Consider the following 14,993-nt stretch of genomic DNA (forward strand, 5'->3'; position numbering starts at 1 on the left):
AGTGTCTGCTACCGGTAGATGGCAGCAGATAATCTATTTACAAAAAACCTTTACTATCTCTGCCTTTACGTTTGCATTTGCTAGCATGGAAACATTGTTAATACAAATATATACAAAACAAGATGAAACACACACATTACATTTTTTTAATTACATTGCTTTTGATTTAAAAATAAAATAAAGGTGTAGGCTAATATTCACATAATTTTTTCAATCTTCATTTGAATGTGATCAATAATAAACTCACTCATATATAGGCTAAGTTTAAAGTTTATTAATTCAATAAATAATGGATTATTAATGGATGATTTAAAGGTTATTCCAAATAATACAACAGTTACTGTTCGGTGGTATTTTACAATTTACTTGACAGCAAATAACAGTGAAAAGCAGAGGAGTCCAATTATCGGAGGAGGTAATCTAATTAATATGTAGGCTATGAGCTCTCTCCGTCGCCGCAGCGTAATGTCGTAACCCTATGGGTCGTAACCCAAACTTTGAGCGAGCGCGCATGGTGATGTCACGGATTTAAAATGGCGGTTCCAACGTTCTGCTTTGAAATTACATTCATAATCTACCGCTCATAGTTCAAAAATAACACAACGGACGTCATGTTTTGAGAGAAATACTGTTCACAGATATAACAAGAAACTTATTTTGATCCAGAATGGATTCTGTGGTCGGAGAGGATCAAACGCTCCCGTTTGACATCAATCTGAGGTGCAGCAGTTTATTTTGTTTCATTTCTGTCAGAGTCTGTCAGGTAGCTAACGTTAGCGTTAGCATGTTAGCTTGGAGGGAAACATTTAAATTAAGCACAACAATAGTTTTCTTATTCTGTTTATTCAACATTAGAATTTCTAAATGTTTACTGGTAACAGTTAATCACCTCGACAAAGATATGAGCTAATGTTAACCACTGTGAGCTTGTTATGAATATGTTCCTATTATGTTACTGCACATTAAACTGGTCTCCGATAACATAAGATAGATTTATTTTATATCTGTACTTCGTGAACTGCTGATATAGTTGGTGAATACGATTTTTATTTTCCGACTTTCTCAGAAATTATGCATTGATGCTTTTGTTATAATTCTAACAGTTAATGTGCATTCTTGACAGCTGCTATTTGTGATCGTGTCTAGTGTAGTTTTAATTCATAAATGATTATGGTAATAATATGTGTATACTTATGAACGTTTATTATTTTGCATTGATATTTTGTGTTTAATTTGAGAAGTCTTATAAAGTCTGAATCCAGCTTTGGATTCTATGTCGTTTGTCTTAGTTTGGCTGGTGTTTTAAGTTTGATGCTCATCGTGTTGAAAAACAAAACACATGATCCTCTTAGTTAAATATAGCAGGGACTTGATCTCTGAAGCATCTGGGCACACGAGGCTGTTTTTTGACTTTGTTTACTATGTTCAGGAGTCAAATACATGTTAAAAATATCTCCAGTCTGTACGGGCACAATCCATGATCAACAAACCTTGACAGGAGGGATCATTAAAATGGAGTATCAACATTTTGTAATGCAAGTGCAATGCATTAGATATAGTTGCCTGCATTAAATTGATTTTAGAATGCATTAACTAAATAAAAGTGCATGTAGTAAATAAAGTCATATGCTTTAATGCAATGCAACCAGGCGAGAAGATTTCATTTGGATTTAGTTTGCTGGTGCACAGAATGCATTAATCCATTGCATATAGTTTCTGTCTCTGAAGTGGCATAAGTTGTGTTGAGAAATGATGAGAGAGAGAGAGAGAGAGAGAGAGAGACTGGCTGCAGTTATGAGTTGGTCATGCGCTGTCAAAGAAGAAAACACACTGCTTCCTTCCTGGAATATATACACACATATAGCGGAAAAGCGCTCCTGTTTATTATCTGACGCACTGATCTCTGTCTTTTACTTTTCTGTGGCCATGAAGGACTGATGTAGGTAGGTTATTACACTGTTACACCTGTGCTGCTTGTTTATAGAGTTAGTGCTGCTGTAGATGTGTAGATTTGTATTAGATCACTTGTATGGTGCTTCAATTCAGAGATCAGACTTTGCCAAGCTCAGGAGGTCTTTAATGGGTACGAGTTGAAGGACTCTTGGGTTTTATTGTCAAGTTCGAGATCAGTCTATGTTCTCCTGATGGTTGTGTCATTGTAGTGTCACTTTTATAACCAGCTGGTGAGCCTGTGGGGGGAAACACAAGATGAAAGCTGATATCAGTCAGCTGCTTTATTCCCTGACATCTGATAGGAGTGTTTAACCAATTCAGATATATTTCTTAAACTCTGACTCGTATGTAAACCTATGAAACAGTTATATGATAGTTTGTGTTTCTTTTTGTGACTAGCTCAATGCTAACAGTGCATGAAAGGAGAAGAGGAAGTTGTTTGGCCGTGATGTTGTGGAGCGGCTGAAGGTGGTGCATCCGTTTGGCTCCATCTTCAAAATACTGTTACAATAAATAATAGACAATGTCATAGACCAGGTGTGGATCAGGTGTGTTTCTTTGGGATCGGAGCTAAACTCCTCAGGACAGTGGCCCTCCAGGACTGAGTTTGGAGACCCCTGTCATAGACAAAATAGACACAGTTTGCACTGTTGAGCAAATTTTCACATGAACGTGTGATTTAATGATTGAATGCTATACGAATATTTTGGAAGTTATATTTTTAGGCTACATTTTTTGTTTCTGTTACTGTTATGTGCACACAAATAGGATCTTATGGTCCTTTGAGGGTTGTGTTGGGGTTTTGTTAGTGGCTGATGCTGATATGTACTTTTTACACATTTTCTCGCTGATTAAAGAGAATTTTCAGCTGAATGGTTTTGAGCTAGAGAGATGGACTGATAATTGATTCTTCAGTATCTGATCTGAAAGTCTATTATTATATAATTATTGTAAAATCATAATATGTACTACTGTTGGTATTTATTGATTTAGTATAACAATTAGGCTATTTATTATTGTTTCAAGAAGTAAAAAATTGTTTGTCGTTATCTGGCACCAACAACATAAAAATGTGTCAAAATATACATTTTGGTCAATCTCTATTTTTTTAAACATGGTAAAATCTGTGCTACAATGTTATTAATAGTTAAAAGAAAAATTTTAATAAACAAACATTCATGGGTCTGAAGATAATATGAACTTTGTGCGTGACAGTTTAATTTCTGCATACATCTAAACACATATTTATTTAATATTGACTTATTTATATGATATAATCCAATTTAATTATAGCAAATAAAACATGATTATTTTCACATTTATTTTTTCAGAATGTTATTTTTACACACAATTATGCATTATCCATTCAGAATACTGTGTTGGTACAATTTTGGAACTGACAAACAGTATGTTGATCCAGAAATGGCAATAATCTCAATAATCCCAATTAAAGGCCTGTAAATTGGTCTGGTTTAGATATTGGATGTTTCATAAGAAATTCAAGAATGCATCAGATTTGACTTGTGAGTCTCTTCTGTTTGACAGCTGTTCAGTCTTATGTAAGTTCAGTGTGCCGAGTGTCCTAATGGTGGGCTTGCCATAGGTCTGAACAACTGTCTGATGAGTGAAGGAAATAGACACACACACACACACACACACACACACACACACACACACACACACACACACACACACACACACACACACACACACACACAACATAAAGATGCTGTGATCTGTACAGACATCCTGCTTACATCATGCTCTCCCTTGTAGCCAGCGTTGCACTTTAAAGTTATGATAGCACACTCACATTATTTCTGCTCCTGTTCCCAGCCTTGAGGTTGGATTATGAATAGCATCCATTCCACAGACATATGCACTGTCCATTCTTTCACTGTTGATGCGTTTTCACTATCATGAGCTGGATAGTAAAATAGAATACCGGTAGATTAGATGCTTTAGTATTCAGTGTAACCGCTGGATATTTGCACTTGTTTCATAGATGAATGCTGATGGGTTTGGGATTTGTTGTGATTTCAGTGTATTTTTCTTGCTGTTTTGTAACTTATGTTTGTCTCTTTGTGTTGTGTGTGTGTGTGTTTATGTTGTAGTATTTCCAGACTGCCAGAGTCTCTGAGCAGCAGCAACTTCAGCATGGACAACATAACAGGTAGACATTTCCTTATATCTTTTAATACAATCCATTGAGCACCACATGACTAGGACCGGGTATCGCCATCTACCTCATGATTGAGATCACAATTCAATATATCACGATATTGAATCGGATTCATTCTCTCTTGTTCCTTAAAGAAGTGACAGTGACCACAACAGTCTTGGAGCTTGCAGAAAATGATATTTATGCAATAATATGCAATATATGCATGCTTGAAGTGCAACTCAAACACAAATGAGCAATTTATGCTGTTTAGCAGATTCTTTTAAGCACTTAGATATGTGTGCTTAAGCAAATTTAGGACAATATACTCTGAGTTATAGAGACTGTTTGTGTTGTGTAAAAGAATGAGATTAAAGGCTGCAGATATTTTGTTCCTGCCTCTAGACTTTTACATTTAAATCTGTTATGAAGACACACACGGCCTCATACGCTTGTTGTGTTTCTCTCTGAAGTCTGTCCTTGCGAACCAAACCACATGGTCATTAGATTTTCATCAAAGCCTCAAAGGTTGAAATATTCTAAAATTAAAATAACAAATAAGACACTTATTTGAAATAAGATAATTTCTGGAGTGAACAGAAGTGTGTTTGTTCATACGTCTGTCTGTTGTCTTGTCATCTGCAACGCCTCTGTTTCCAGGACAGAGGATGTCTCCAGCCAAAGCTCTGACCATGAAAGATTACGAGAACGTAAGTACAACAAGAAACCTGAACATTTCTTGAATCTCTTGAATTGAATCAGAATGTTTGCTTTTGTTTGTTTTCTTATAATAAAGAGACATTTAGACAGCCTTTTTAGGCAACTGTGCCTGTGATGCCAAAAATGATGTCTTGATAGGCAGCTCACACGGTTTTGAAACAGCCATTGAGTGTGCTTGTATTCATTATTTTTACAAGATTAGTTTTTATAAGAAGCAATTTTTTTTCATCTGGTGAGTTTAAGCTAAACCAAATCCCCACATTTAGAATTTTTACGTCACAACTGAAGGTGTTGAAATCAGAAAATTTCTAAATCATATTTGAACAGTTTACTTGCATTTTTTTATTCATTTATTTGGATCTAAACCCTTGAAACGAGTTTGAATGAGAAATCATTTTGTGTAAACATTCTCATTGTTATCAGTTTAAGTGCCTTTCTTACTTAATGATGATTTTAAACTAAACAAACTTTTTGTTTCTTTGGCTATCATAATATTCTGGTATAGAATATCTGCCTGTCCATTTAAGGAAAGGGGTTTATTTCTTTGTACTGAGATAAAGATCTTTGTGCATTCCTGTGGCTGTGTGTATGTCTGAGCGAGAGAAAGTGTGTTTGTGTGCTGTAGAAACACAGAGACCTTTCAGAAGAAGGTACAACTGCCCATCACTGTTGTGTTTGTGGTTATTCCAGACTCCATTTGTATTTCTTTCTTTCCCTTCCCCCTCTTTCTGCCCCAGATGTTGAAGTGAAAAACGCTTGGAGTACAATGACGCACAGTTCACTGCCCTGGCAGCCTCTCTTACACACACACACACACACACTCATGCCAACCCTTATTACTGACACACACTCATTACTCTCTTTTAGCTCTCGTCCCCTCCCTCCACATTCCCCTTTCTCGCTCTTTTTCTGCAATTCTGTTATTTGAAGAACATCTCCGCTCATGTTTATTGATGAATGAGTCTGAGTATTGTAATGAGGAAGCACTGAATATTCGTAAATGTTCAGTGTGAAGGGATCGTTCAGGCAGAATAAAAAATCTGATGGAGTTTTTCTCCAGTTCAATGTTGTTCAGTCTGGTTTTGTGAACTGGATAATTTAAAAGATCTGACACACTTGTTCGTGAATCTAGCGTTACTACGATGAACTCTGATGAATGTCCCAGGAGAGCTGTGGTCGATGTTAAAATTGTGTAAATTCTAGTTTGTTCCTTGAAAATTTCCAGAGCTATTGCTTAAATTAAAGATTTGGGTACATTTTCTCCTTGTTTGCATGTCTGTGATTGTATAAGGAATATTTTGAGTAATTTCTGTGTTTCCCTTGCAGCAAATCACAGTTCTGAAAAAGGAAAACTTTAACTTGAAGCTCAGGATCTATTTTCTGGAAGAACGTGTGCAGCAGAAATGTGATGACTCCACAGAGGACATTTACAAAACGGTTACTGACGCACACTGTCACAAACACACATGTGCACAAATATGACATTGTTCCTAGAACTTTTGGGGTCTAACCCAGCACAATAGGAACTACCAGTGACTTAAGTGTAAGCTGATTGGCCGAACGCACACAAAACACCAGTCCCCGCCATTTAAAAACGCCATTAAAAAAATAAAAAAAGCTGTGTACACACACAGAGATTATAGCCTATAGATTTACTCCTCAAACTAACTTTATGAATATGGAAAACAGTGATAAATGGATCTCTAAACCGTTACGATAACTGTGCGTTCACACCGCCACCGGCTAGAGCGTCAAAGTGGCCGAATCACTTTTTCAATGTGAGCCGGTGGCGAGCTCCAGTGAGTGCGGCGCGGCACGTCTTGGACAGCGAGAACGTCGAGGAGAGTTGAAGTCAGGTCAACTTTATGGTTGAGCTATGATGCGGTTCGGCGGCAACCAATCGGAACGTAGAAGTCCTCCGCTTGAGAGGATTCTAGAGAATGCAGCCAAGTAAACTTTAGTTCCGACCACATTAGTTCCCAAGCAAAATGGAGGAGAGGTTGATCATGTGAATTTGATAAGAAGGCGCGCAACACTATAGGCATCATTTTCACACTGGAACGCTTGTTTTTAAGCGGGAATGCAAATTAGACTAGCACTGAACCATGAACACAAAAGCCACACCACACAAATGGCTTTTAATTGGATTATTTATTTAGTACACTATAATTACATTTTTTCCATTGATCAATTTCTTACTTTCACATTTAAAAGATTTCATGAGGTTAACTTATACCTAACTTGTGGTCAGTCTGCACAAATAACGATCAGCATGCTTGTTTGCTTTGCGGCCCCTTTAAATAAAGTTTAAAAAAAGACCAAGCATTCGATCTACGTCAGAGCGTCCCCGAATCTTTCTACGGCTTCGTTGGCAGATCGGCGAGAGCTAATTTTGCCGTTCTCGCCAGCGGTGCTGTGAACACACAGTAAACCAAGGAGAAAATCCAACGCAACTTTGAGGGGGCCAAGCGAAACATGATTGTGTACTTCTGCTCAGCTAGCGACATTGGCCATCAACCACATGGCAAACGCTAATACTTTTTCATATACTGTCTACTTTCTTTGTATAACAGTTCTATCTAATAATGTATTAGACAGGACTGTTAAACAGATGAAAAGTAGTAAACATATTAGTAAACTAATGAAGATGGGGAATGGGAGCGCTGTGTGCTCAGGCTCTGGCGTTTTCAAAATAAATGTCCGCCGAGCCGTGAAAATAAAAGCCACAACAACAAGCGAAGCTTACGTTACTTAATGCCTGGTTCAGATTACACGATTTTAGCCTGATCTTGGCACGATCCGTTTGACGTAGGGTGTCGTGGGGATTCATTAACGACATTGAGCGTCGGGACGCAAGATTCAATCGTTTCATGTCGTATAGTATGTCATAGTGGACGACGACCACTATGCGATGCTTCACGACATCACGATAAAAAGATTAGCATGTTTAATTTTTTTGTCAGTCCTCCACGACGGGTTCCATCAAGAGTGTGTGAGTGCATGTGTGTGAGTGAGTGAGCGAGAGTGAGAGTGTGAGTATGTTTGTGTGAGTAAGTGAGCGAGAGTGAGTGTGTGTTTGTGCGTGAGAGAGTGTGAGCGAGTAATTTTGAGTGAGTGTGTATGTACAATAAGTGTGCGAGTGAATGTGTGCGTGTGAGACGGTACGTGATGACTGGTTGGGAATCAACTTGTAGTCTGACATGTTTCTTGTGCACGACACGACAAGATTTTAGGAGTCAAAATCGCTTAATCTGACACTGTGACAATCGTAACTGACAAAAAAACAAATTGTGTAATCTGAACCAGACATAAGAGTTCCTACTGGTATTGCGAATGCAACCAGGAAAATGGCCCTAGGGGAAACGTAATTCTCAGGGAACCACCCTAGTGGCTAGTTCCTGTAACTAAATTCCTAGAACTACCCAATGAGAAAGGGGCTATTGGTGCAAGTAGTTGCACAATGACCTTATTTTGTTGATTGTAAGTAACTTTTATATCTGTGTGTGTAGAACATTGAGCTGAAAGTGGAGGTGGAGTCAATGAAACGAGATCTGGCTGAGAAACAGGAACTACTTGTGTCTGCATCGTAAGTCTTGTTTACATATTCACTTCCTATTTTTACTAATCATCAATCCTAACTTGATGCGACAAGCGATAAAACCTGTTTCTTTGTTCTTCTTGTTGCTTGTCTGTCTTAACCAATAATGACATGTGATAGACATTTTGTCTCTTGGTTTAGTTTTTGACGGATTAGTGTTTCTCGTACATTGATTTATCTGTTGCGGGCCGAAAATATATTTAAACTTCTCATAATAACATAAAAGTTCTTTTTAATGTCATGTTTTGCGCCATTGCTATCAAACAAACTAAAATCGAAAGCGTGATAAGGCTTTGTGTCCTTATCAAAAGACTGTCTGTTTGCGCTGCGCATAGAGAAGTGCTCACGTGATCAACTGTTCACAGTGAATTCATGTATGTGAACTCCATCTGTGCATGTGCTGAGCATTTGGGAACGCAGTTACGCAATATTTTCACATTTGCATATTTGACGATTACAGCATTTCACTAGATATGTGATGAGACGCGTTTATAACTTGTTTTCCACCAAAATAAAAGCTTGACAGCAGCTTCCGTCTTCATAAAATGCCCCCGGACCACCCTAGAGGGACTGACGTCCACCCACCACAGTTTCACAAAAATCCTGTGGGAAACACTGGATTGTGAAGTTTAGTTCCACCCATATTCAAATCGAATCGGTCCAAAATCCTATTCCACCTAGCCGTTAAACATCAAATTGTTCTGATTGGCTGTAATTTCACTATCAAGTGGCAATATTTTGCTTTACGTTGTCATATTTGTTTAAGTTTATTTTACTGAAATGGTATTTGATATAAAAAAACATTTGACAATATTGTGCAAAGTGATTAAAACATGTCAAACTATAACCCGTCCCAAATTTCCTAACATTTGAAAAATGTATATAAACTACAACATTTTTTGTCAGTGATGAAAATAACATTGCACTGGAAATGCTTGGTCAAGACTAATTTGGGCTTTCAGGTCAAATATTTCTAATTCAGAACATGTAGACGGCATTGGATCTAAGAGACAGATCATAATGGCATGTGTTTGTGTGTGTAGGAAAGCACTAGAGAGTTTTGCCAGTCGAGGTGTTGTTGATGATGGCAGAGAGAAGATGCGCAGAGAAATGGACTCACTCAGAGAAGCATTCAACACTCGGATTCAAGAGCTGGAGGAGGTAAAACAAATCCCACAATGTTTGTAGCAAATGGTTAAGAATATGTTCTTCATCTTTAGCTATTGCCCTGGCTTTCTCTTTTTCTTCAGTCTCTGCAAGCGGCCCAAGAGGAACTGGAAAGCATGGCCACCATTGCTGAACAGGAGAAGCTGAAAAATATTGAATTGGAGAAAAAGCAACAGGCGGCCAACCAATCGGGGCCCTCAGATGATACAGGCTCCACCCCTGAACGGCTCAGAGAGCTCCAGCAAGCCCTTCAGGAGAAGGAGAGGTGATCAAGAAAGAAATGAAAGTACTAAAAGACTATTTATTCATTAACAAAGTGTAACTTTTAGTTCTGAAAATCCCTGATATGTTTTCCACAGTGTTATTGAGCAAATGCAGGTGACACTCAAAGATCAAGATGCAATGATTGGAGAGCTTCAGAGGAATGCCCCACACCAGCCTATAGGAGAGCAGATGACACAGCTGAACTCCCTGATTGGCCAAAAAGACAGTCAGCTACAGGTTAGTCTCTTAGGCACAACTGTGGCTTTCTTACACCAATGTTTATTTTATCTATAGGAAGAAGCACAAACACTTGAGTGATGATGTTTTGTGTATTTTTGTTTTTACAGGTCCTTAGAGAAGAACTAGACCGTGGGAGAGAAAATGCAGAAAGAGACAAACAGGTAAGCAGACAACTACCAGAATGCTCCTCTTCATGAGTGCGTGTATAGAGTAAAACTTTCTTGGGCGGCATGTTACTAGCTATTTCTCACTTGACACAAAATTGTCGTAAAGGGAGAAAGCGGTCTTTGAAAGCTGAATCATCCTTTGAGTCACATTCATGTTTCAGGATTTATTATAAATATTTGTGCACTCATGAGCTTAATAGTTTAAATCTACCTCTTTACAAAATTGGTCCCTGATCCATCCTGAGAAATCTCTATAGAATTATTATTAAAAATCCGATCTTGTAATTAATTATGACTGGAAAGGTCAAAGAGTGTGGGAGCCCTGTAGAAGGACAATGTACTAAGCTGGATTAGCAGGTTGGCAGCAGTCTGTGTCTGTTGCAAATGAAAAATCAAACACAAAAACACAAATTCACTTTTCAGTTTTGATGCTGGGGTGTTGTAGGTAGTTCCCAAAGTGTTGTTTTAGTCATTGCTAGATGGTTGTTAAGTGTTCTGGCCCAAGTCTGAAGACTCCAACCTCAAGTCCTTGTGATCTTCTGATCTCTAGATATGGCTCAGGTGTCTCCTTCAATGCAAGTCTTTGAGATTATTTTCATCTTCTTTATTGCCTGCCAGGTTAACATTGTAAGTCTGATTGGTGAAAATTAATAACCTCTCATCAAACCACACAATTTTAAGATGTCATTCATGTCTGTAGCACAGCACGAGTTATGCACGGAAGTTGAATTCTTAGGGTTCATTGTTCAGATTATCAAAAATACTAATATACTTTTTCATGCTTGTGTTTCATGCTAACAGTTAGGGGCGGGAATCTTTAGGCACCTCACTTTCCAATCCTGATTCCGGGAGTCCAATTGTTTTTCTTATTAATTAGTTTACCGGCTTTAAAATCTTAAGTTTATTTCGTACATTTTTTATTTAATTACTTGTTCAAGTACTAAAATATTAAAAATTTAATTTAAATAATTTTATGTAAAGAATTTTCATCTAAATATAGCTTTAAAACATACAAGAAAATTGTACATAATAAAAAGGAACAAAAAATCACATTACGTAATAAACAAAGAGTGCTTTAAGGAGGCTATCTGAAAGTTTCCAGACAAGAGCGGTGAGGTATTTTTTCTCTTTCTCAACATTATTGCTTTTTGATTATTATTGTTGATGACAATTAACAATAGTTGCAGCAAACAGCTGCAAGACTAATAAGCTGCATTCACTCTAATGCACAGATGACATATCAGATGTTCTGTCCTGTCTGTTTAATACCTTAAAGGATTAATTCACTTTTTAAAAAACTTTTGCTGATAATTTACTCAACCCCATGTCATCCAAGATGTCCATGTCTTTCTTTCTTCAGTCGAAAAGAAATTAATGTTTTTGATGAAAACATTCTAGGATTTTTCTCCATATAATGGACTTCATGCGGTACCAAACGGTCAAAGGTCCTAATGACAGTTTCAGTGCAGCTTTAAATGGCTTTAAACAACACCAGACGATGCATAAGGGTCTTATCTTGCGAAACGATCTGTCATTTCAAAAAGAAATAAAAAAGTTTAAGTTTTATAAGCACAAATGTTCTGTGATGCACGTTCGTGACTCCTGTTCGAACTCGTTCATCAAAATGAACAAATCTTTTTTCGAGTCATTTCGTTCTTTGAAGTATCAGCAAAAGTTTTTCAAAAAGTGAGCTAATCCTTTAAGTCTAGAGGTGCACGATATATCGAATCAATATCGTTATCGCGATATCATGTTGCCCGATATCATTAGCGAAAGTCTTGCGATAATTATGCGATTTTTTTTTTTTACGCAAATCTATGTGAAAGTAAGTCGCAGACGCTTAACACACAATCATCATCATTAAAAGTAAAGAAATGAAATGATCTTACCAGTGCTGTTGCCGCTCTCTCTTATTGCGGTCTTTGATTTAGATTTTAGCTGATGATCAATAAAATGCAGCTCATATCTGTTGCTTTCGGTGGCGTGAACTCCATTAAATCTGCGTATACTGTAGCGTGGGAATTGAAGATCGGATTTATATCCGTTTTGCAAAAACACATTTATGTGACCAGGTGTAAATGGAATCGTTTTGATAAATCAGATAGCTATCTGACCTGAGAAAACACATTAAGTGGCCAGGTGCCTGGGAAAGTGCAAATTGCCTTCTAAAGGCGGTTGCACGGTTGTTGATGGGCCCTGTTTCTCTCGACATTTTCTTTTTACTTGTTTTTTTAGATTCATTTTATTGTTTCTAACATTTCCTGTTCTATAGACATGCTCATTTATTTATTTTTATACTGTACAACCAGTAAAACATGTCCTGTTCTGTAGTAGACATGGTTATTATTTATTTATTTATTCATGTTGTACCAGTCCAATATGACTGTCTGTTGAAAATAAACCTTGTGTTTTAAGAATTTGTAAGAATTTTTTTTATTTGTTATGAATCTATTCTGATGCGTTTTTCCATAACTTTTCTAAATTTAAATGTTTAAAAATATCGAAATTAATATTGATATCGGAATATTCATTATCGATATCGCAATATCAATTTTTTTTCAATATTGTGCACCTCTACTTAAGACATAACTGTGTTTAGATTAATTTTGCATTTTAAAAACATGAGATGCAAGTGCATTTAACTGCTTTCACTGAGTTACGCACAGCCGATGTCACAAGTGCTGTTCACCACGCACACACACACACACACACACACAAAGAACAGGTGAGCATTTAAAAGCAGACATCTGTCAGTAAGTGAGTGTCATGTATTTATGCTGCATTCCACATTACATAAATTATGCCTTTTGTAGAGCATTTGGAAGGAAAAACATTGAAATATAGTCGGGTGAAACCACCCCTACTAACATGTTCCAGCGTGACCTGTAGCATCCCCAAGGCACGGCATGAGCATCAGTGGCCCAAATACAACTCTTCTCATCAGACACCCGCTGAGAGGATTACTCTCTCTGTGTGTGTGTGTGTTTGTGTGTGTGTTAGCAGACGTTGTGCACATCACCCAAAGGATTTCCTGCGTGTGTGTGTTTGTGGATTAGAGGGTTTAAATCTGTGTGTGGCCAGAGCACAGTTAGTTCAGTGCAGAGCGAGATGGACAGAAAGACTCAGAGGAAGATGGATGGAATGATATCATGTGTTAAGATCAGAGAGCTTTGTGATGCCATGTTTTTGAAGCGTGTTTATTTGTCAGTGGTATCAGAGTTTTAGTGTTCGGGTGACATGCGTGACCCATGCCGTGTATGCGGCGTATGCGTGCAGGGCGGTCAGTGTCGTTGGTTGTTCAGTGCATGTGGCCGTCTGAGGCTGGCAGTGGTCCTCTCCCATGTGTTGGGTGTGGAGTTGCAACGGGACGGTCACAGTGAGTTTCTCTGCGGGAAATGCGTGTTCTTGCTCGAGCGTGTCGTGCAATGCGATGTCGCCATTGAACAACTGCAAGAAACACATGCTGCTCAGCTGCAACGGCTACAGATGGAGAGAGATGGACTGAAAACGCAAATCACGAGGAAATACAGACAACATAACCCAACCAAACTAGGTGGAAACACCTCACAGAAACCTCTCAAACAGGAAGTTCAGACTGGAGCAAGTTTACATAGTCCAAAACTGCTACAATGCATCCAGCGACCTCAACCAAAGCAGCGGCAAGCGTGGGCTGATAACATACAGAATTCTTCAGGAAGAAGTCAAGGGCTTGGTGCTGTGGGTACGGTCAGTGATGGCCAACAGGAGAAGTTCAAAGGTCGATTAAGGAGGTGTGTGAGCCTTGAGCCTCTTAGTAGAATAGGAACAGATCGCTCGCACTGTTCGAAATCAAATTCATGTTCACGTCAGAGCAGCGACACGCGTTCTAGAACAAGTGGTGGGCCGGGTGCCCGACCTTGTTCTCTTAGTCGAGACTACCTGGACGTCGTGCATAAGAAGAGCACTCTGATATCACGGTCAGCTTCCCTCCAATCAGTGGCCCTGGAGCAGCATGACCATGCCCTCATCAGTGCATCACCCTTCAGACGGACACAGCCCCTGAAAAACTCAACCCTCGGAACGGTAGAGACGACCACGGTGCTGTTTGATATACTTCAGCTCTTGAAGAGTGTGCAAGAAGTGCGGCCCGTCCCACGCTGCAATGGGAGCAAGATTCCAGTACTGAAACATCCACAATACACACGTGGAAATGCCCACAGGGATGTGTCATGGAAATCAAGGATGGATACAAGTCTGAGAGAGATGGAGGAGGAATTTAATGATGATTACATACCCCTCAAACAGGAGGTACACCCCTCATACACTGGCTGTGAGATTTTGATGACCCTCTGCTTACTCAAACAGTAGAGTACGACAAAAACATATGCCTAGAACATTTAAGGGCAATGAATTCTATTACTATACTTAACAGCCTCAATTTAAAAGTGCTTTTATGTGTGTTACAGGTGTTAGTTGAAAGGCAGAATGAGCTGAGCAGATTGGAGCAGAATACCAGACAGCTGACTGAAGAACTGAACATGGCCAAGAGCAGCAGCCAGACACTCAAACACACACTAGAAGAAACGGAGAGAGAAAAGAAGGTAAAAAAAAATCCTCTCTGCATACATGCAAACTACAGGCTTCAAAAATTGACAGAAGCCGTTTTAAAATGTCCGGTAAAGCTATGACAAATAATTTTCTGGCATTTCAGAAATAGGTTTTGTACATGCATGACCTCCAAACT

The 14,993-nt window shown here is 38.5% G+C and overlaps 1 protein-coding gene across 1 annotated transcript in view; it reads left to right on the plus strand.

Moving 5' to 3' along the window:
- The first annotated feature begins 492 nt into the window (after positions 1-492).
- The window catches only part of cdk5rap2 (CDK5 regulatory subunit associated protein 2), a 49,053-nt gene continuing 34,552 nt past the window's right edge, over positions 493-14,993 (plus strand). The window contains exons 1-10 of the mRNA XM_077194376.1: positions 493-720; positions 4,068-4,126; positions 4,775-4,824; positions 6,161-6,271; positions 8,344-8,420; positions 9,476-9,593; positions 9,683-9,864; positions 9,959-10,100; positions 10,211-10,264; positions 14,716-14,850. Coding sequence (XP_077050491.1) covers positions 668-720; positions 4,068-4,126; positions 4,775-4,824; positions 6,161-6,271; positions 8,344-8,420; positions 9,476-9,593; positions 9,683-9,864; positions 9,959-10,100; positions 10,211-10,264; positions 14,716-14,850 — 981 coding nt within the window. The 5' untranslated portion in view covers positions 493-667. The remainder of the gene's footprint in view (positions 721-4,067; positions 4,127-4,774; positions 4,825-6,160; positions 6,272-8,343; positions 8,421-9,475; positions 9,594-9,682; positions 9,865-9,958; positions 10,101-10,210; positions 10,265-14,715; positions 14,851-14,993) is intronic.

This window comes from Siphateles boraxobius, unplaced genomic scaffold, assembly GCF_051911475.1.
Source record: "Siphateles boraxobius isolate OS27281-9 unplaced genomic scaffold, OSU_SipBor_1 11, whole genome shotgun sequence".
Lineage (NCBI taxonomy): Eukaryota > Metazoa > Chordata > Actinopteri > Cypriniformes > Leuciscidae > Siphateles > Siphateles boraxobius.